The 23,346-nt window shown below is 37.6% G+C and overlaps 1 protein-coding gene across 2 annotated transcripts in view; it reads left to right on the top strand.

The window, feature by feature from the left end:
• Window positions 1-20,336, top strand: part of cpt1ab (carnitine palmitoyltransferase 1Ab (liver)) — a 34,427-nt gene extending 14,091 nt beyond the window's left edge. The window contains exons 9-19 of one of the 2 annotated variants that reach the window (XM_079603141.1): window positions 304-388; window positions 3,588-3,783; window positions 10,458-10,646; window positions 11,268-11,373; window positions 13,361-13,477; window positions 13,563-13,727; window positions 15,472-15,606; window positions 15,689-15,841; window positions 17,032-17,145; window positions 18,837-18,929; window positions 19,197-20,336. In XM_079603141.1, coding sequence (XP_079459267.1) covers window positions 304-388; window positions 3,588-3,783; window positions 10,458-10,646; window positions 11,268-11,373; window positions 13,361-13,477; window positions 13,563-13,727; window positions 15,472-15,606; window positions 15,689-15,841; window positions 17,032-17,145; window positions 18,837-18,929; window positions 19,197-19,286 — 1,443 coding nt within the window. In that variant the 3' untranslated portion in view covers window positions 19,287-20,336. The remainder of the gene's footprint in view (window positions 1-303; window positions 389-3,587; window positions 3,784-10,457; window positions 10,647-11,267; window positions 11,374-13,360; window positions 13,478-13,562; window positions 13,728-15,471; window positions 15,607-15,688; window positions 15,842-17,031; window positions 17,146-18,836; window positions 18,930-19,196) is intronic. The other variant, XM_079603140.1, reaches the window with a different exon arrangement.
• The last annotated feature ends 3,010 nt before the right edge of the window (window positions 20,337-23,346 follow it).

Genomic DNA, 23,346 nt, shown 5'->3' on the forward strand with positions numbered 1-23,346 from the left:
AACAAATAATCTTAAAATAGCACATATCATACATTTTATCAGCCTGAACAATATATTGGTCAACACAGTTTTTGAAATTGTTCTTAGACGATATCATTAGCGTATACGTTTGCCTGTAGCCAGTACTGTGCTGTTGTCCATGTTGAGTTCATTTCCTCCTGATGATCCTTCACTCCTCCCACTATTCTCTTTTGGTTTCCAGTTTTCCATGACTCTGTTTCCCCCTCCAGGTCTCCATAGTGGTATTTTGGGTTTCTTCCTTGTTCCTCCTGTTAGTGTTTGACCTTCGCTTCTGCTTCACAGCTCATGGCTCTCAACACTATCCCCATGTGCTCGTCTCAGTACGAGCGCATGTTCAACACCAGTCGAGTTCCCGGTGTAGAAGCAGGTAGCGCTTCCCTCTCGCCTGCTTCAGGGCCTTTATTTGACAACGAATCCGCTTTTTAGATGCTAGTGAGTGACTGCCGTGGGCCTGAAATGCATGTGCTACACTGCAAAAAATATTTTAGTGTAGTTTCCAGTCCAAATATCAAAAAATTCTTAAATCAAGATGCATTTACTAAATTAGTTAAAATGACATAGGATATTATGTCCTGTTTTCCAGGGGAATTCATACAAATTAAGTGAGTTTTTGCTTTAAAAAAAAAAAGCTAAATTATCTGCCAATGGGGTCAGAAAAATAATCTTAAAGGACTAGTTCACTTTTAAAAAAACTTTTGCTGATAATTTACTCACCCCGATGTCATCCAAGATTTCCATGTCTTTCTTTCTTCAATCGAAACGAAATGAAGGTTTTTGATGAACACATTTCTCCATATAATGGACGTCAATGGGCCCCAAACGGTTCAAGGTCCAGATGACAGTGTCAGCGCCGCTTCAACGGGCTTTAAACGACATTGTATATGGGTGGGACAAGACACACCCACTTTTTAAGACCAATGATATTGGACCCACTCACTTTTACATTCAGCGCATATGTCTGTTCGCTTTTCAGAGCGCCGTCAGTCAAATCCATTCCACTTGAGGAACGCCCTAATGAATTAAACTCCATTTACTCACATTATATTTCTCAACGAGCTGCAACTGATGAAAATAACCGCTCGCTGTACCCTTCAGGTCAAATATTGCGTTGCAAACATCAATAACAGATTTAAGTTGTCAATGCTGTGTGGTATCAGCAGCGGGCTAATCCATGGATAGCTGTGCATTTAATGCACGACGTGGAGGCAAAGAACCGCCAGACGTGAAGCAGAGTTTAGTTTACTTGTTTAATTAAAAGACACCAGAATACATGAAATGGCATTTACTCCAGTAACAGTTTTCTGGGGGAGGACACACCCACTTTTCTTTTGCTTCCGACGCCCGTGACGTCATGTTATACGCAATTACGTTGAAAAGGTCACGCTTCTGTGAAAAGTAAAACATTTCTGTCCTGACGAAAATTTTCTTTTAGGCTTTTTAATATTACAACACCCAGGATACACACACGAGATGGGCATTTTAAACGATAAACTGACACAAAGACATTTGCATATGTGTGTATGGTCCTCCTTCCGCACATCTGTAAACACTGACTCGTCAAGCGTGACCTTTTCAACGTAACTGTGTATTACGTGACGTCACGAACGCGCATCACAGAACAGAGCAAGGCGAGCGTTTGTGCTTATAAAACTTAAACTTTTTTATTTATTTGTGAAATGACGATGGTTTCGCTAGATAAGACCCGTATTCATCGTCTGGTGTCGTTTAAAGCCCGTTGAAGCGGCGCTGACACTGTCATCTGGACCTTGACCCGTTTGGGGCCCATTGACGTCCATTATATGGAGAAATGTGTTCATCAAAAACCTTCATTTCTTTTCCACTGAAGAAAGAAAGACATGGACATCTTGGATGACATCGGGGTGAGTAAATTATCAGCAAAAGTTTTTTTTTTTTTTAAACTATTAACTCAAACAGAAACAAGATAATTTTTCTGACCCCAGTGGCAGATAATTTTGCTTGTTTTAAACAAAAACTCACTTAATTTTTATTTATTTTCCCAGAAAACAAGACTTAATATCTTATGTAATTTTACTCATCTAGTAAATGCATCTTGATTTAAGAAATGTTTGATATTTGGACTGGAAACAAGACAAAAATACTAAGTAAGAAAAGCATTTTTTTGCAGTGTAGTCGGTTTGGTTCACAACACTGTGATTTGGGTTCGCTTTAAACACTGAACTCTGATGTGCTAAACATGTGCTTAACTGTTTCATAACTCGATAACCTATTGTGTGATTTAATGATTAACCGGTTATCTTAACCTGGATGAATGAGGAACAGGAAATTGCATGTTTTACAGCCGTCGTGCAGTGGTTCCAGGGAAAGATATCTGTTCGTTTTATTGCCACTCATTTATAACATAAACTCAAGAGGGACACAAGCGTGTGAGGGGTTTTAAATGCTGAATTGATACTAGATTAGAAACTAAAACACTTTATCTTATGGCTTACAGTATCATTTATCATCAGATCACTTGTGATCTACAGTATTATTTTAGAAAATTAATTAATCAAATGGGAAACAAAAGTGTGAGTAGTTTTAAATGTATACCGACTTTGACTTATGACATTTAGAAAATTAATATAATAATAATGTAATAAAATATAATGTGAGTGAAATCTATGGAATTTAGTCACTAATTATTGCTATTAAAATCTAATAAATATCAATAATAAATGATTACTAAACTAAAATATACAAATATAAAAAATTAGTGACCTAAATTCCATAGATTTCACTCACATTATATTTTATTACATTATTATTATATTAATTTTCTAAATGTCATGTGAGTGAAATCTATGGAATTTAGTCACTAATTATTGCTATTAAAATCTAATAAATATCAATAATAAATGATTACTAAACTAAAATATATAAATATAAATAATTTAGAATAACTATAATTCAGAGTTCATTTATAGTGTTAATGCAGAAATCCAAATAATAATAAATGTCATATGTATATCCTCCATCAGATCACATAATAATAATAATAATGTATTACTAATTTATTACTAGGAATCATTTCATAGTACTACATAAAAATATATAATTAGTATGTAGTATAATCAAGTATAATCAAACTTGTACTACATAAAAATATATAATTTAAAATTATAATTATATATTTTGTATAATATAATTTTTATTACACAACTCTATGGAAAGTTTTATTAAAAATGTTTTCCTAATCCAAATATTTTTACATAATGGCCGCTAAACTGTATAATTGACTGTTGTCACATGGACTTTTTTTCACTCAAATCAATATTTCATATTTATATATTTGGTTAGTAGTCATGTAATATGTGTCTTAGTTCAGTGTAGAAAACAAGCGTTTGTCCTTTCTTCTGTTCTTTGCCTTTTTTTCCTCCTGCTTTTCTCATCATTTGTTTCTGAGCACCACCATTAATCATTTAACCCCATAACAAATACAGCCGAAATATGACACGATTTCAACTGCACAAATAATTGTTGAATGAGCCACAGACTAATGTTACTTTGGTTTCATGCACATCCTTCATGTCCATGTTGTCCGTCAGACGTCCTCCAGCATGTGAATGAGAGCAAACACATCGCCGTGTTCCACAAGGGCCGCTTTTACAAGGTGTGGATGTTTTACGACGGACGGTTGCTGTTGCCTCGAGAAATCGAGCAGCAGATTGAAAGGATCTTGATGGACAAGTCCGAGCCTCAGCCAGGAGAGGAGATGCTGGCCGCTTTGACAGCGGGCGACAGGTGCCGTTTTTATTATTATTATTTTATTTAAAGGGCACCTATTATGACATTTAAAATGTTCCTAATGTTGGTTTGGGAGTCCCCAACAACAGTTTTACGTGCATGCAATGTCAAAAAACACTTTTGTTGTCGTATAATATGCATTTATTTTTACCTGATTTGCTCACCGACTCCCAAATGATTCGTTCAACGACTCATTTCTCCAAACCCCTCCTTTGTGCGACGCTAATCTGTGTTGATTGGTCAGATGACCCAGCAGTGTTTACAGAGATAATACTTATTGTTTAACACGGAGTACAATGATGCTTTTATCAATTAAATTGTGTTATAATAATGATTATAGTCCACTGCTTTGTAGTTTGTAGTAAAAAACTAAAAATAAGATAAAGAATTTAATGTTATGTTAGCGAGCATAGCCCAGAGTTCATATTGTAAAAGCACAATCAGTCTTTGTTTGCATTAGCCCGATGCATAAACATAACGTTTTTACAAAAAAAAAAAAAATTAAAGCTGCAAGCAGCGATGAAAGGGCCCTCGCACCCGTGCCACCGCCACCCGGTGGCTTTAGGAAGACAGAGCACGGTGGGCAATGTGCATTTAAGTAGGTAAAAATAGGAGTAGTATGTCAAAGTCAGTTACAAAAATGTCCTTTATCATGGGTATAATAGCATGCGTTATAACTCAGATAAGTGTTGCTAGCATGTTTTAGCATGTTTCTAGCATGTTTAGAACTCAATGGCATATTAAATATGTCGCTAGCAATGCATCACAGTTTAAAACGTGTCACTTCCTGTCGACAGTAGGTGGCGCTATTACTTTAACTTAAAATTGTCATGTAGATGTGTTCAGGGCAGGACTCTTATCAAACATGTGAAGTTTGGGGCAGATTGGACATTGTCTTCTTCAGTAACAATAACTTCCCGTTTCATTGCATTAGCATGCTTTAGCACTTAGCTAAGAATTGCTAGCATGTTTTAACAGGTTTCTAACATGTTTATTACTCAATGGCATATTTAATATGTTGCTAGTACTGCATCACAGTGTTAACCATGTCACTTCCTGTTGCCAGTAGGTGGCGCTATTACTATAACTGAAAAGTGTCATGTAGATGTGTTCAGGACAGGACTCTTATCAAACGTGTGAAATTGGGGCAAATTGAACATTCAATGCCTGACAGCAAATTCCTATTTAATTGCAGGAATAGCATGCTTTAGCACTTAGCTAATGTTTGTTAGCATGTTTTAGCATGGTTCCCGTGTGTTGTTAACATGTTCAGCACTTGCTGGCAATTTTTTATATGTTATTAGGAGTCCAAAATGGTGTTAAACATGACACTTCCTGTTGCCAGCAGGTGGCGCTATTACTCTAACTGATTATTCTCATGTAGATGTGTTCAGGGCAGGACTCTTATCAAACCTGTGAAGTTTGGGGCAGATTGGACATTGCCTACTTGAGTAACAACAACTTCCTGTTTCATTGCATTAGCATGCTTTAGCACTTAGCTAAGAATTGCTAGCATGTTTTAACATGTTTCTAACATGTTTATAACTCAATGGTTTATTTAATATGTTGCTAGTACAGCATCACAGTGTTAAACATGTCACTTCCTGTTGCCAATAGGTGGCGCTATTACTATAACTGAATATTCTCATGTAAATGTGTTCAGGACAGAACTCTTATCAAACGTGTGAAGTTTGGGGCAGATTGGGCATTCAATGCCTGAGTTACAGCAAATTCCTATTTAATTGCAGTAATAGCATGCTTTAGCACTTAGCTAATGTTTGCTAGCATGTTTTAGCATGTTTCTAGTATGGTGTTAACATGTTTAGCACTTGCTGGCAATTTTGTATATGTTAATTAGGAGTCCAAAACGGTGTTAAACATGTCACTTCCTGTTGCCAGCAGGTGGCGCTATGACTGTAACTGAATTTGAGCATGGTCATGTGTTCAGGACAGAACGCTTATCAAACGTGTGAAGTTTGGGGCAGATTGGACATTGTTTGCCTTAGTTACAGCAACTTCCTGTTTCATGGCGAAACATCAAAATTTGTCAGGCCGCCGAGGACACGCCCTTCGACGAAAACTCTAGATCTTCGCAATTTAACGTCGCAAAGGCCTTAAGATTACACTCACCAAATTTGAAGATGATCAGATTAAAACTGTAGGAGGAGTTCGTTAAAGTACGAGGCCTGAAAATGCCAAAAACTGCACAAAAATCAGAGAGGAAGTTCAAAATGGCTGACTTCCTGTTGTGTTTAAGGCTATGCTCCAAGAGACTTTTTTGTAGGTATTGGGTCATTACATGTATGTACCGAATTTCGTACACGTACGTGAAACGTAGCGGGAGGCGCACTCCGTTGAACCTTTATAGGTGGCGCTATCGAGCCATTTTACCCCGCCCAATTCTGAAACGCATATCAGATGTCAATTTTCGCCAGTTCTGACGCGTGTGCAAATTTTCGTGAGTTTTCGTGCATGTTTAGGCCCTCAAAAATGCGATCAAATGCGGAAAATAATAATAATAATAATAATAATAATAATAATAATAATAAACAGAGCAATTCCAATAGTGTCCTCGCACCATCGGTGCTCGGGCCCTAAAAATGCAGTTACGTTACTAGTACGAGGTATTAGGCTATGTTCACACTTAGCGTCTTTTTTCAAACTGCCAGCGTCTGTTCTACATTAGAACCCTATGGAGTAAACCGTTTTTTCAAAAAAGTCCTGAGCGCTTTTTTAAACGCCACCGCCGCCGTCTTTTTCTGCAGCTCAGAGCGTCTTTCAAAGTTGAAAAAAGTTTAACTTTTCTGAAAAGAACGCCCTACGTCAAGCGCCTTTTTGACAGCTGACCAATGACAAGCGAGTAGCGAGACCTGTCGTTTCCATAACAACAAGAAAAATGGACACGGTGCCGGTAGAAAAACTAATCGTCCTTGTTTCGGAGCACAAGGAGCTGTTTGATACGAGTACACAACTCTATCATACCATACATCACAAAGAGGCTGTGTGGGCACACTACTGTTGCAGCTGTTGTTATAGCAACAAAAGACGCGCTCGGCTGCTATTTGTAACCGAACGCGCAGCGTTTTTTTTTTTTGCTAAAAAAACGCCGTTGTTAACTTTTTTTTGTCAAAAAAGACGCTAAGTGTGAACGTAGCCTTACTCTATTCTTTAGACAACTCCGAAAACAACGACAAACACTTCACATATATCAATACAAATGTCATTGAAGACCTAGAAGCTAAACGGTGCTTACACAACAAACAAAATAATTATTAAGCATGCTACATAAAACATAAAAGCAACAATTATTAATAACACTTACAGGTTGTGATACGGAGGAGGAAGCTGATGCAAATACACTTGGAACTGAACCTTCCTTCAATATCAGCCGACTCGCGAATCCAAGTTTGATTGCATTTTAAAAAGCAATCGTCTTCAAAATGACGCGAGCAAAGCACAAGGCTCGGACTACACTTCTGTGGTATAGTGAATTGTAGCCACTTAGTCTTCAAATGCTCCTCCTTGGGCAGATGAATAAAGTTTGCTTTTGAGCCGCACTTCAGAACACAGCGTCTCGTCGCCATGATGTTTTCCCTGCTGGCCTTGGAGCGCAATAAGTGGGCGTATCGTATTCAAATAACTTGACAAGTTGACGTCATCTAGTCAGAGAAAAAGCTTCGGTCTTCTAACGATTCATAAAAATGACTCAGAGTCGACTCTTACTTTTGAAAGACAATAACTTTATATACGGTGCACTTTCATATTTCAAACTTTGCAGGATGTTTTTGTTCACTTAGATCTATGTTACACACTACATGAAAGGTACATTTCAAAATTCCATAATAGGTGCCCTTTAATATTCCGAATATTTTAACTTTTGGCAGCCTGGTTAAAATGATAAAACGAGAGATTTTAAATGGTCAATGAGATTGCATTGAAGAGGACCTATTATGCTGCTTTTTTTTACACTTTCAACTCTCTTTAGTGTGTAATGTTGCTGTTGGAGCAAGAAAATGGTCTGCAAAGTTACATAGTCAGGGAGTTATTCTCTATATCAGTGTCACAGTTTCTCAACTCCCTGAAACTCTCTTTCTTCTGGGAACGAACACATCACAACATTCCTCATTTAAATAATTCCTGTCCAAAACATATGCAAGAAAAAGGGGGCGGGGCCTGGTTGAGTTAAAGGATTAGTTCACTTTTTAAAAAACTTTTGCTGATAATTTACTCCCCCCGATGTCATCCAAGATGTCCATGTCTTTCTTTCTTCAGTCGAAAAGAAATGAAGGTTTTTGATGAAAACATTTCTCCATATAATGGACGTCAATGGGCCCCAAACGGTTCAAGGTCCAGATGACAGTGTCAGCGCCGCTTCAACGGGCTTTAAACGACACCAGACGATGAATACGGGTCTTATCTAGCGAAACCATCGTCATTTCACAAATACATAAAAAAGTTTAAGTTTTATAAGCACAAACGCTCGCCTTGCTCTGTTCTGTGACGCATGTTCGCATGGCCGTCGGAACCATTGTATATGGGACAAGACACACCCACTTTTTAAGACCAATGATATTGGACCCACTCACTTTTACATTCAGCACATATTAGGGGTGTAACGGTACATGTATTCATACCGGACCGTTTCGGTACAGGACTTTCGGTACGGTTCACATGTGCACCGAATGCACGTAAATTTCACGTAAATTAGGCTAGTTTTGTGTGTGGAACATGCGTCAATTCCGAGTTTCCACACGAACATATTAAGTGTCGGAAGTCTCCGCGTTGCACTGATTAAATCTGATTAATCGTTTTTGTGATTCAAATACATGTAAAATATTACCATAACATCTGTCTTCCTGTGTGCGGAAATTTGTTTATGTTGCTGTGACAACGAAACTTTGCAGCAGTATTTTATTTCTTATTCTTTTTTTATTTTATATATTTTTTATTAATTATATTTTATTAAAAAGTGTTATTAAAAAAGTGTAAACAAATTGTTAAAAACAAGTTTATAGTAAACAACCAGCAGTTTAATGTTTTGCATTTCTTTCTCTTACTGTACCGAAAATTAACCGAACCGTGACTTTAAAACCGAGGTAAGTACCGAACCGTGATTTTTGCGTACCGTTACACCCCTAGCGCATATGTCTGTTCGCTTTTCAGAGCGCCGTCAGTCAAATCCATTCCACTTGAGGAACGCCCTAATGAATTAAACTCCATTTACTCACATTATATTTCTCAACGAGCCACAACTGATGAAAATAACCGCTCGCTGTACCCTTCCAGTCAAATATTGCGTTGCAAACATCAATAACAGATTTAAGTTGTCAATGCTGTGTGGTATCAGCAGCGGGCCAATCCATGGATAGCTGTGCATTTAATGCACGACGTGGAGGCAAAGAACGGCCCGACGTGAAGCAGAGTTTAGTTTACTTGTTTAATTAAAAGACACCAGAATACATGAAATGGCATTTACTCCAGTAACAGTTTTCTGGGGGAGGACCCACCCACTTTTCTTTTGCTTCCGACGCCCGTGACGTCATGTTATACGCAATTACGTTGAATAGGTCACGCTTCAACGAGTCAGTGTTTACAAATGTGCGGAAGGAGGACCATACACACATATTCAAATGACTTTGTGTCAGTTTATCGTTTAAAATGCCCATCTCGTGTGCGTATCCTGGGTGTTGTAATATTGTTGTAATGCTGGGTGCGTATCCTGGGTGTTGTAATATTGTTGTAATCCTGGGTGTGTATCCTGGGTGTTGTAAGGGGCGGCAGTGGCTCAGTGGTTCATGTAGGTTGTCTTCAAACCGGAAGGTTGGTGGTTCAATCCCCGGTTCCACTTGACCAAGTGTCGAGGTGTCCGTGAGCAAGACACCGAACCCCAGCTGCTCCCGACGAGCTGGATGGCGCCTTGCGTGGCTGACACCGCCGTCGGTGTGTGAATGGGTGAATGTGAGGCTAAATGTAAAGTGGTGGCCATTGGGTCTGTGAAAGCGCTATATAAATGCAGTCCATTTACCATTTACCATATTAAAAAGCCTAAAAGAAAATTTTTGTCAGGACAGAAATGTTTTACTTTTCACAGAAGCGTGACCTTTTCAGCGTAACTGCGTATTACGTGACGTCACGAACGCTGCGCATCACAGAACAGAGCAAGGCGAGCGTTTGTGCTTATAAAACTTAAACTTTTTAATGTATTTTTGAAATGACGATGGTTTCGCTAGATAAGACCCGTATTCATCGTCTGGTGTCGTTTAAAGCCCGTTGAAGCGGCGCTGACACTGTCATCTGACCTTGAACCGTTTGGGGCCCATTGACGTCCATTATATGGAGAAATGTGTTCATCAAAAACCTTCATTTCTTTTCGACTGAAGAACGAAAGACATGGACATCTTGGATGACATCGGGGTGAGTAAATTATCAGCAAAACACAAGGGGACATCAGAGACTTATTTTACATCTTGTGAAAAGGGCATTATACCCCCCCCCCCCCCCCCCCTTTAATGGAAGAGATCATTCTACGGCTGCTAAATCTACAAATCTCAGCTTTCATTCAGGAAACTGCATTTCCTCTCTTTCTGTTCAATGACATGTGATCAAAGCTAATTAAAGAGCATGCAATGAGCCAAGTGATTATATCTATGCTTTTGTTCCCCATTACCCAGAGATCCCTGGGCCAAAGCCCGCACACAGTTCTTCAGTCGCGGGAAGAACAAGCAGTCTCTGGATGCTGTGGAGAAGGCCGCTTTCTTTGTTACTCTGGATGACAGCGAACAGGGCTTTAAGCCGGACAATCCGGTCCAGTCGCTGGACAGCTACGCCAAATCTCTGCTCCATGGAAAGTGTTACGACAGGTGACTAAGCGCTTTCTTGATTATAATTCAATTCGATTTTAAAGTCACTTATTTCTAAACATAATATTTTTCTTTTTAAGAAATCATTTCATTTTTAATTTAATGTACACTGTTCAAAAGATTTGGGGTCAGTAAGATATTTTATTTGGAAAGAAATTGACACTTTTATTCAGCAAAGGGATTTAATTCATCAAAAGTGACAGTAAACACATTTATAATGATACAACAGATTTGTATTTTTAAATAAATGCTGTTCTTTTGAACTTTTTATTTACCAAATATTCCTTAAAAAAAAAATCATCATAAATCATCATATTATTATGATTTCTGAAGGATCATGTGACACTGAAGACTGGAGTAATGATGCTGTAAATTTAGATTTGTTCACAGAAATAAATTACATTTTTAAATATATTAAGGAAATATTAAGTTTATTGTATATTTATAACAATATTTCACAATATTATTGTTTAACTGTTTTTTTTATCAAATAAATGCAGGCTTAGTCAGCAGAAGAGACTTCTTTCAAAGACATTTAAAAAAAGCTTACCAACCCCAAACACAATAGTGTTTTAATTATTACTTCACTTGTGTGTGTGTGTGTGTGTTTTCTTTCTCCAGATGGTTCGATAAGTCTTTCAACCTTATTGTGTTCAAGAACGGCACTATGGGATTGAATGCAGAACACTCCTGGGCCGATGCTCCCGTCATTGGCCATCTGTGGGAGGTGAAGAAACCAATTCAATGAAATATTGAGATATATGAAGTGTTAGGGTGCTTTCACATCTGTAGTTCGGTTCATTTGGTCCGGACCAAGGGAGAAAAATTATACTTTGTAGCATTTTTCAGGCGTTTTGGTTCCTTTTCACACCACACTGATTGCTCTGGTCCGAATCAGTTTATGAAACGAACCAAAATGCAGTCACGTGACAACATCCACATCACTCGTTGGCCAGATGGGTCTTGAACGTATTTTCATAACTGCACTTTGATTGTCAGAATTAACGTGCGGGAAAAATCCAACAGAACTGACGGAAGTAAACAAAGAGGAGGAAAATCCGGCAGACAACACGCCGCTTTTTACTGGAGAAATGACTTTGTGGGCTGATTGTATCCCTGGTCATAGTTTATTATATTAGTTTGTCTACACCACTTTAGGCAAACAATAACATTTGAGAATGAAGCGAGAATGCGGCTTGAAAATAATGTTTTATGCACTGCACGCAGCGAGTCACTTCAGGAGGAGGCGACGCGTGCATTAATGTTGCTAAACATTGACATAATGCACAGCGCGGCTGACTACGGCAGCTGGTTTGGTCCAAAAATGCGCAGTTATTTGGCAGTTGGGTCTGTTCGAGGTCGGATCACGTTCTCGCCACAAACTAACCGCTCCAGAGTTCGTTTGAAAGCGTACCGAGACCACCTCTCCTAGGAGGTCTCGGTACGCTTGTTTGGTGCGCACCCGAGTGCGATTGCTGCATTCTCACCGGCCCAAACGAACCGCACCAATTCGGAAAACGAACTCTAGTGCGATTCAACCGAACTAAACAAGGCAGGTGTGAAAGCACCCTTAGATTTGATAGATTTTTTTTTCAGGGTTCTTTGATGAATAGAAATTTCTCAAGAACAGTATTTATTTGAAATATAAATCTTTTGTAACATTATAAATGTCTTTACTGTTGCTTTTGATCAATTTAATGCATCCCTGATGAATAAAAGTATTAATTTATTTCCCAAAAAAATCTCACTGAACATTAGTGCATGTAAAGCAGTCCCTCCAGAAAAAGTTTTTTTGTGATTGTTGCGGGCAAAAATCCTTGAGTATGCGGCACGTTTTCTTAAAAAATGCGATGGAATATGCGGGATATATATTTGCAAGCGGGAACTTGCAAAAATTGCGGTTTGATGAAAAAGAGAAAAACATTTTTTTCCCCCAACACCCTATTCACTAGGCTACTACTTTAATGTAAAGAGTAATTTCTTATTACTTCCTATGATAAGCAAGCATACTACATCACATAAAGTGCTGGGAATATTTAAGTTCTCATCTTGTATTATTTCAGACCTTAATAAACACATGGCTCAAACTTACAACACATTGATGAGTCGAACAAGTTCTGTAGCTTTACAAAATTAATATGCTACAACTTCTGTAAAAATGACAAAGTGGCAAAGTGGTTGTCCAGCGTCGACTTCCGCCTGTGGTCAAAATAAAATAGTACAAAATAATTTGCCCCACTGTCATGTGACACACTGGGAAACTGCTTTGCGCGGTCTTTTGCGCTTACGTTTGTTGGCAAATGAGAATGATCTGCGAGCTTCATTCATGGTTTCATCAGCATCGCGGGGTTTGCAGCTTTTCAATGATGTCGCGCAATTACTTCACTTCATAACGTTCCCATGGCAACAGGGGAAATGTCTGCGCTTGTGTGAAGTACACGCAACATTTTTCAACTTTCTGCTAAGATATATGTGACTTTTTGCAACGAAAATGCGGGGATTATGAAATCATGCAAGCCCGCATATTTTGCGCGCGGAAATTTGCAATTTATGCGGCGAAAGTGCGGCGTATTTGAAAAAATGCCCCCCCGCATAAATATGCGGACTTTGACTGATTTTGCATTGAATCATGCGATCGCATAATCGCGTTTTTCTGGAGGGACTGAAAAGTAATGTTTATAAATATGTTGTGTGTGTGTGTGTGTGTGTGGTAGCATGTCTTGTCATCGGATCCGGTGCGACTGGGCTATAGTGAGGATGGACACTGCAAAGGAAACCCCCACCCCAACCTCCCGGGACCCCAGAGACTGCAGTGGGACATCCCTGAGGAGGTCAGTTAAGATGTTTATTGTGCACTTTACACATGCTCTACTTGCTCTTCGTAGTTTAATATAGAAATACCTCTTTCCTTCACAGTGCCAGACAGTGATCGACAGCTCTCTGAAAGTGGCCCAAGCTCTGGCGGACGACGTGGACATGCACATATTCCCCTTCAGCGACTTTGGCAAAGGCCTGATCAAGAAATGCAAGACGAGCCCTGACGGCTTTATTCAGATCGCCCTCCAGCTGGCACACTTCAGAGTACGTGAGGTGATCTGAGGGTGTGTTCACACTTGGCACGGGTGCGTTTCCCGAAAGCATCGCTAGCCAACTATGGTCGCAAGTTCCGTCGCTATCGTCGTTCAACGAGCCGGTGTTTCCCGAAACCATCGTTCCAACGAACATTCGCAAACAGCATCGCATTGCAAACTTGTGTGTTATCGGTATCGGCCGATATATGTTCATTTTTAATGTTATTAAATTAAGAAAATTTGGCCTATATATTAAAGCTGATAAATAATGGATTATGAACTGTTGGCACTGTTCGCCAAGATGGTTTTCAATTGCTTAAAATATCATTGGAATAACTTAAAAAAAGTAAAATACAGTTAAGTCTGTCATATTGGCTACATAAGATGATTGCTTTTGTAATCAGGCTCTCAAAAATTATACAAAAAATTTGGATTTATATATATCGGCCAACATATTTGTTATCGGCTTTCAAATATAAAGAATTATCGGTTATCGTTATTGGGCAAAATTTTCATATCGTTGCATCCCTAATTAAAATTTACTTGTGCGTTCATTTGAATAAGTGTGAACGCTGCCATCCGAACCCTTGTGCACCAAACAAGCGGACCGAGACTTAGCTTTTCATGGGATCTCGGTCCACTGTCAAACTAACTCTGGTGCGGTGCGGTTCGAATGAAATATGAAAGCAACATGGACCGAAGACGAACCAAAAATCAGGAAAACGCACCTTAGAACTCCCTAGCAACACCCTAGCAACCACCCAAAATACCCTAGCAACCACCCAGAATACATTAGAACTCCCTAGCAACACTATAGCAACCACCCAAAACACCCTAGCAACACCATAGCAACCACCCATAACACCCTAGCAACCACCCAAAATACCTTAGAACACCCTAGCAACACCATAGCAACCACCCATAACACCCTAGCAACCACCCAAAATACCTTAGAACTCCCTAGCAACACCACAGCAACCACCCATAACACCCTAGCAACCACCCAGAATACCCTAGCAACCACCCATAACACCCTAGCAACCACCCAAAATACCCTAGCAACCACCCAGAACACCCTAGCAACCACCTAGCAACCACCCAGAACACCTTAGCAACCCTCTAGAAACACCCTAGCAACTTTAAACTACTTCAAACTATACTTTTAACTATTTTAAACTTTAAACTACTTCAAACCTCAAATCACTTTAAACTAATTTAAACTTTAAACTATTTTAAACTGTAAACTACTTTAAACTTTAATCTACTTTAAACAATTTTTAACTGTAAACTACTTTAAACTACTTTAAACTTTAAACTACTTTAAACTTCAAACTACTTTAAACTTCTTCAAAATTTCTGTTCCAAACTTTCACAAGCCAACTTAAAGTTTGTTTCAACAAACTTTTTAATCTAAAATAGGATGTGATGTGACAAGACGTGGCCCTAAAAAGGACTGAATGTTCCAGCGTACCTGTTTTTTCTCGTCATAGGAGTAATGTTGTCCATCACACTTGGGTACGGGCGCTGGAAGTGCGTCTCCTCGCAGCAGATCTTGGTTTCGAGGAATTCCTACTGCTGTTTTGTCTCCTTTACACATTTGATAAGCTCTTCACGAGTTCTCAGGACGAATTGTATCAATTATGTTTTTTTGGTAAAAAAAAGATCCAAGGGAACTACAAGTGTGAACACGCCATGAGATTCTTTAGATTCCTCATCAGATTTCTGTATAATATGTGAAATGTTTCCTCCTGCAGGATAAAGGCAAGTTCTGCCTGACGTACGAAGCGTCCATGACGCGTCTGTTCAGAGAGGGCCGCACTGAGACCGTGCGCTCCTGCACCACTCAGACCTGCGATTTCGTCCGAGCCGTGATGAATGAAAAAACAACGGTGGGGGCGATTTTAAACGGCCAGCTAGTTTCAGTGTGAGTGCGTTTGCTAATTTCAACATGTTTTTTTTTTATTTTCCCAGAGAGAAGAGAAGTTGAAGCTGCTGAAAGCGGCAGCAGAAAAGCACCAGGATTTATACAGACTGGCCATGACAGGAAACGGCATCGACCGCCATCTTTTCTGCCTCTACTTAGTGTCCAAGTACCTCGGCGAAGATTCAGCTTTCCTCAAAGAGGTTTGAGACCCGTCACAAAATAAAAGTGCTATTTCATCTGGGTGCAACGGTACACGTATTCTTTACAGGGTTCCCACGGGTCCTTGAAATCCTTGAAAGTTTATGAATCGGAAAAAAAGATTTCAAGGCCCTGGAAAGTTTTTGAAAACGATCATAATAGATACAAGTCCTTGAAAGTGCTTGAATTTATTTTGTGCAAGAATTTTTCTGGAAGAAAATCCATATTATTCCCTCCGGTCCGCTAATGTGTTACTTCGGAAACACTTTGTGGCCTATACGTACTAGCTTGCTTGATTTACGTTAGTTACGCGCATTTACGCGCTTCGTTACAAGAGAAGTTCACTTGAAAATGAAAGTTAGCCCATGATTTACTTCTCCTCAAGCCATCATAGCCTTTATATAGGGAGCTATACAGTTGGTTACAGGACATTACAAGTTTTTATTGTTTTAACGCCTCCAAATGGCACTTTTCTCACTTCAAACATTTGAAATGTGAAAGAAAAAAAAAAAAGAAAAAAAATAATATATATATTAGTTCAAATGGGGAAAAAAATAGCTCATAAAAATTGTATAAATATTGCGTAGTATCATAAAATCCCTTCAAAATTCTAAATAATCAAAAAATATTATTGAACAAAGATATATTACATTGGTTTTCCTAGGGGGGAAAAAGAAGTTGCATGTCAAGGCTTCGGTCACCTTTGACCGCGACAGAGCCAAGTGTGACCCCTAAACGAAGATGACCAGAGGGTTAGGTCCTTGAATTTTAGGCTATTGGACCTGGAAAGTCCTTGAAAGGTCCTTGAATTTGAGGTTAACCAAGGTGTGGGAACCCTGTCTTTAACAATGTCTTTACTAACTTTCTGGGTCGGCAAGTTTAAATTACAATGTAAGCCTATGGAGGAGTGAGACAGCTCTCAGATTTAATTTAAAAAAATGTGATATCATTTTTTTTTAAATATATATACAAATATCTTAATTTGTGGGGTTGGAACAACATGAGGATGAGTAATTACTGACAGAATTCCTCACATTTTCACATTTTGCACTTCGTCATACTACACTTCTCGTTCTATTTTTGTGTACCGTTCCACCCCTACTAATTCATCGACTTTTTAACCTAAAAACGTTTGAGTTTTGATATGCGAGCCCTTTGGCAGCTGTATTGTGACGGGTTGGGTTTGTTCCAGGTGTTGTCCGAGCCCTGGAGGCTGTCCACCAGTCAGACTCCTCTCCAACAGGTCGATCTGTTCGATTTAAAGAGACATCCAGAATATGTCACCAGCGGAGGTGGATTTGGACCGGTAAGTTCGAGCAGAAGCTGATTTCACCACGGGGAACATGTTCCTGGATCAACATCTTTGTCCATCGTGGAACAACATTTAATCAACCAATCAGGGCTGCGTTTCCCGAAAGCATCGTTAGCCGACTATCCTCGCAAGTTCCGTCGTTATCCGCAGTTCAACGATTTGGTGTTTCCCGAAACCATCGTTCCAACGAACGTTCGCAAACAGCATCGCAAACTTGTGTGGTTGGAGCGACATCTCTCGAGCTGTGGTTAGAAGCTTCTAGTTTACATGAGACGTAGACTGAATATATCCTTATCTTTAGCAAAATAAGCAAGCTGACATTCAGTACAACCCGTGTTATTTATTCAGAATACATACAAATGTAATTTACGTCTTTTAGTTTGCCAAGAGATTTAAAGCACCGTTTTTGAAGACTGCGCATGTGCGACCGTGCTCTACTATGTAAGAACGAGCCAAATATTGAGTCTGGTAATAAAGCAAAATAACTGAGAAAATCAGAAATGGTCTTCAGTTGCCATGTCTGTAACTTATATGACAAAATCGAGCGTTAATTCGATCTCAAACAGATTAATTAAAATAAGTTATTAGTCCACCACGTGCGAGACGTCATAAACCAACGCGGTTGAACGATACTTTGCGACATACGGTTTCGGGAAACAGTCGTGACTAGCTAGTTGATTTCTCCAACGATGCATCGTACTGTTGTAGTTCAGCAGCGAGCGATATAGTTGTACGGGAAACACAGGTTTGAGGGACATGGTTACGGTTTGTCAAGTTTAGGCTTCTACATCAGTGTTATTCAGCTGTCACTTCCCTCTGGTTTTAGGGATACGTTATAGGCAGAGTTAGATTTAGGGGTTAGGGATATGGTTAGGACTAAAATTTCGGACGGGAATGTTGTTCAAGCAAAATATGTTGACCCAGGAACGCGTCTAACTTGGCCAAATCGGGTTCAACGTCTTGTTTCTAACAGTGTCCTACCTGGGAATGATGCCACTGTTGGTATACATCACTGTTTAAAACTAGGGTTGGTGTGATTGCTCACCAAGGCTGCATTCATTTGATCAAAAGTACAGTAAAAACAGTAATATTGAGAAATGTTAGTACAATTTAACATGTTTTCCGTTTTAATATATGTCAATTATTCCTCTTCTGCTCACCAAGGCTGCATATATTTGATCCAAAATACAGTAAAAACACTAATATTCTGAAATATTATTATAATTCAAAAGAACTGTTTTCTATTTGAATATCTATTAAAATTTTATTTATTTCTGTGATCAAAGCTGTATTTTCAGCATCATTACTCCAGTCTTCAGTGTCACATGATCCTTCAGAAATCATTATAATGTGATGATCTGCTGCTCAAAAACATTTCTCATTATTATCAATCTTAAAAAGTGGTGCTGAAAATGTATTTTCCGTTACTTTTGATCAGTTTAATGCATCCTTGGTGAATAAAACTATTAATATATTTTGAAAACGTACTGATTCCTAACCTTTAGAACGGTAATGTATATATATATATATATTAGGCAGCATTTTAGGCTTTTTTTCTTTTAGGCAAAAATTTAGGGAACTTATTAACATGTTTTCAGGGTTTATTAAAGAAAAAAAGTGTTTATTACATATTTTCATTGATTTGCTTTTACCAGTATGTGACCAGTACATGTTTGTTTTTTTAGGTTGCTGATGATGGTTATGGTGTATCATATTTTATTCTTGGAGAAGACCTCATCAACTTCCACATATCCAGCAAACACTCGAGCCCAGAGACTGTGAGTTTACTTTATTCCATCTCAAATATAATAATACAGTATATAATATCATATATATAATCATTAGCCATATAATTAGTGCTGCCAAATCGATGAATCACATCTAACATAAAAGTTTGTTTCATATAATATGTAAAAGTTTGCGTTTATATATATATTCAAACAGTGTACACACACCTATATATTTTATAAACACAAACTTTTATGTTAGATGCGATTACTCGTGATAATATGTTCATCTCTTTCACTTTTCCGTGTTGTGTTTAGGATTCTCACCGCTTCGGAGGAAACATTAAACAGGCGATGCTTGACATCCTGGAGCTTTTCCAGCTTGACAACAAAGCTAAAGACAAGTGATCGATCTCTTCTTGTTTTCTCATCTCTGAAAAAAGGGAAATCTTTTTCAAATATTTGAAACCGAGGGCTGATCCTCCTTAGGCATGTACAGAGTAATTATTGGTTTTAATTTAAATTATAATTCAAAGAATGGTAATTTAAATAGGATGGAGCATGTTATCTGGGCATTTGGTTAAATAGCATTGCATTGTTTTCGAGTGTAAATGACAAGAAATACACTGTGGTCGGGGAGTTATATCACAGATTGTATGAGATATTTGTGTTTTTTCTGGGATGTATTCATACACAGTTGCCTTAATCTCTGGGATGGATGTGAATGTGCTTGAAGATTGCCTTTCTGTGCTGCTGTACATTCAGATGTTCACTTTTGCTCTTGTGTTCAAACATTGAACTAGGTTTTTTTTGGGGGGATTTAATTTCTCAGGTTTGCAACTAACTTATTCACTTTGTTGTGAGTTGAATTGTTTCTGAAGGAACACTGTGGCAGGTTACAGGGAAGATACACAGGGAAGACAGGCCAAATATTGCAATAATATAGGGCAACAATACATATTTTTCTGTCACTTGTGTTTTTGTATTTGCACATGCTCAAAAATAACTTATTTATAGGACTCACAACACTCAAACCACACTCCACATGATGTAAGAATGTTTTTTTTTCATTCTGCACTTGTGTCCACTAACAAAGCCAAGTCAGAAGAAACTGAGATATCATTTAGAAGTACGGTATATATGTTGTTTCTCAATGACAGAAACGTGTGCTATTTATTTATCGGTTCCTTATCAAAACATTTTGAAAGTGTGCTTATGGATGTATTGAAATATAATTATTCTTGACTGCATCAATACATGGTTGCTAAAAAAATGAATACAATTTAAAGAGAAAATGTCACAAGATGTGTTGTGCAATGTATCAAATATATTTGTATCACATTTTCTATAGACCTCATGTTTGCAGCAAATGTATGATATACTGTAGGAACGGTTTGGCATTGTTACTGTAATTTTCAACACAGTTAAACATAATAAAAGTGGACTTTTAAGACTGCGATTTGATTGTTTTCTTTATATGTTATTGGATTATGTAAAGTGGGCACTGAAAGTATATTATATTTAAATGTTTTAACATATAGGTTTTTTATATAAATAATAATGTTTAAACATAAAGGAAATTATTTTTTTACATTGTAATGCGGCTTTATGGAGCGTGGTCTTAAAATAAAACAAATTTATATGAATGTATATTATTTATTCAAGTAATATTACAAATGCAAAAAAAAACTGCTCGACTTAGCTGTCTTTGATGCCACCACTAGATGGCGATATAAACTAGTGATATGGTCTTGTTTTTTATTTTATTAAAAAGGACACTCAGATGTCACACCTATAAACTAATTAAAATTATGAATTGTCTAAAAATAGCGTTTCGCTGTGGGTTAAGCTCTATGGACATGCTGTGCTATATTCAAAGACATTCTGAAGGATTGAAAAGAAGAAATGTCAGGCTTAGTTTTCGCTAAAGTTCTAATATTAACTCTTCCTTACAATATGTGTGTGTTATTTGAGCTTGTAAAATTGTCTAAATTGTCATTTTCATTAGTATGACTACTTTTCTAGGCGGCAGAGCTTCATCACTGCAAAAAATGCTTTTCTTACTTAGTATTTTTTTCTTGTTTCCAGTCCAAATATCAAAAAATTCTTAAATCAAGATGCATTTACTAGATGAGTAAAATTACATAAGATATTAAGTCTTGTTTTCTGGGGAAATAAATAAAAATTAAGTGAGTTTTTGTTTAAAACAAGCAAAAATATCTGCCACTGGGGTAAGAAAAATAATTTGTTTCTGTTTGAATTAAGATTTTTTTTTTTACCCCATTGGCAGATAATTTAGCTCTTTTTTTTTAAAGCAAAAACTCACTTAATTTTGATTTATTTCCCCAGAAAACAAGACTTAATATCTTATGTAATTTTACTAATATAGTAAATGCATCTTGATTTAAGAATTTTTTGATATTTGGACTGGAAACAAGACAAAAATACTAAGTAAGAAAAGCATTTTTTGCAGTGAGAGGCGGACAGAGTACACAGCTTCATTACTTGAGTAAAAGTACAGATACCCCTTGCTAAATTTTACTCAAGTGCAAGTAAAAGTACTACAGTCAGATGTCTACTTAAGTAAAAGTACTGAAGTACTTGAGTATCAAGAGTACAAGACATTTTCTAACTATTGCATTACTACTGCCACCACAGTGCACATTTATGTACAGAAACGTCCTATGGAGTTATGAAAAATGTTTATGTTAATACCTTGGAGAATGTAAAAGGAATTGAAAGTAAAATCAAGTCATTTTCATCTTTTTACCTGTTTGTCTGCTGTTTGCAATGCTGTGCAGACATTTCCCTAGGGACTATGCTTTAGTCAAGTCAAGTCATCTTCATTTATATAGCGCTTTTAATCCAATGTTTGGTGTAAAATTTAAATAAAAATATTGTTTGTACATAAAACTAATGATAATTTGAAAAGAGTGGATATCCCTCATCTAAAATGTAGGCCTTTCTATGTATTTGTTAAAGCTGTTTATTAAGCATGTTCTTTGTTTCTCCAGTAGATGGCGTCTCTTGAACATGTAATATGTCCATATTTAACCGCAGTCTGTGGAGGGCTTATTGGGCTTTTATGTTTTTGCTCTGTAAAATATCTGCAGGGCCATACATTTATCTATGTGTGTAACCTGCCTACTTTCACCTCAGTGTCCTGTGGTGTGACGAACAGAAAAAGGGTTATTATATATGTGCTTTATTTCCATGCTTTAAATGTTTGATGTACAAGAATATGTTGTAATATATTAGTAGGTTAGTATATTTCCCTAATATATCATATTACACAACTGTATAAGTTAGTAGGTTCACTCTAAAAAATGCTGGGTTGTTTCAACCCAATTTTGGGTAAAATATGGACAAACCCAAACGTTGGGTTAAAAATGTAATGTAAAAATTCAACCCAACGGCTGGGTTTGTCCATATTTTACCCGAAATTGGGTTGAAACAACCCAGCATTTTCATTTATATCATATTACACAACATATAGGCTATCAGTGATATTAAAAATGACATCTTAATATTTATATATTTTGTCACACTTTATACATGTCCACATTCCACTAATCTTTTGGAAAACCTTTTATTAGGAGCAAAATCATTGATTGTACTGGACATTACATCACAACTGTAAATCCACAATTAATTTTTTTTTTTTTTCAAGTTGATTCAAGATAGAAAAACCCAGAACATTCGTTTAACAGTGAATAAAAAGGCAAGACTCAAGTAGGCCTAAATAATATTCCCAGTCAAATTTCCCAGTCAAACACTTCTCGTTTGTCAATATATATATATGGAAGCGTTCAAGTAAAGGGAACTGTATAAAAGGTCAGTTCCTATACGTGTACCGGCAGTCCTGATAGTATCCTGCATCCTATTTCTAACACATAGACAGTTGTACCGGCCTGCTAGCTGCGGGTCTGAAAGGATATTCTGCTGGTCCTCAGATACTGTATATCAGGCAGACTCTTAAAACCATTGCAAGGTGACAAATATCTCAAAAGTGCAAAACAGGAAGCACACACATTTTCTCTGCAGTGTTACTCCCAGTGAAGACATTCAATAACCCATTTCCACAGCAGCTTATATTTCGGGGATTGCGTTCTTGTCTGCCAAGACCATCAACACTTTCAACCTAAATATGGGGGATGTTTATGCTACTCTTAAAGGTGCATTCAGTGTTTTCTCCCCCTTATTTGTTAGGTTTTTATAAAAGTAATCTGAATCGCATACAGGCGTAATACATTTCTATAAAAAGTGTTGTAATTATGTATCACACGGCCCGGGTCACCCCTTATTGTCGTGGGGGAGGTGGGCTTTACTTTAATTATAGCCTAACACTATTTCTTGTTTCCCCAGAAAACAAGACTTAATATCTTATGTAATTTTACTCATCTAGTAAATGCATCTTGATTTAAGAATTTTTTGATATTTGGACTGGAAACAAGACAAAAATACTAAG

Source organism: Phoxinus phoxinus (genome assembly GCF_949152265.1).
Source record: "Phoxinus phoxinus genome assembly, chromosome: 25".
NCBI lineage: Eukaryota > Metazoa > Chordata > Actinopteri > Cypriniformes > Leuciscidae > Phoxinus > Phoxinus phoxinus.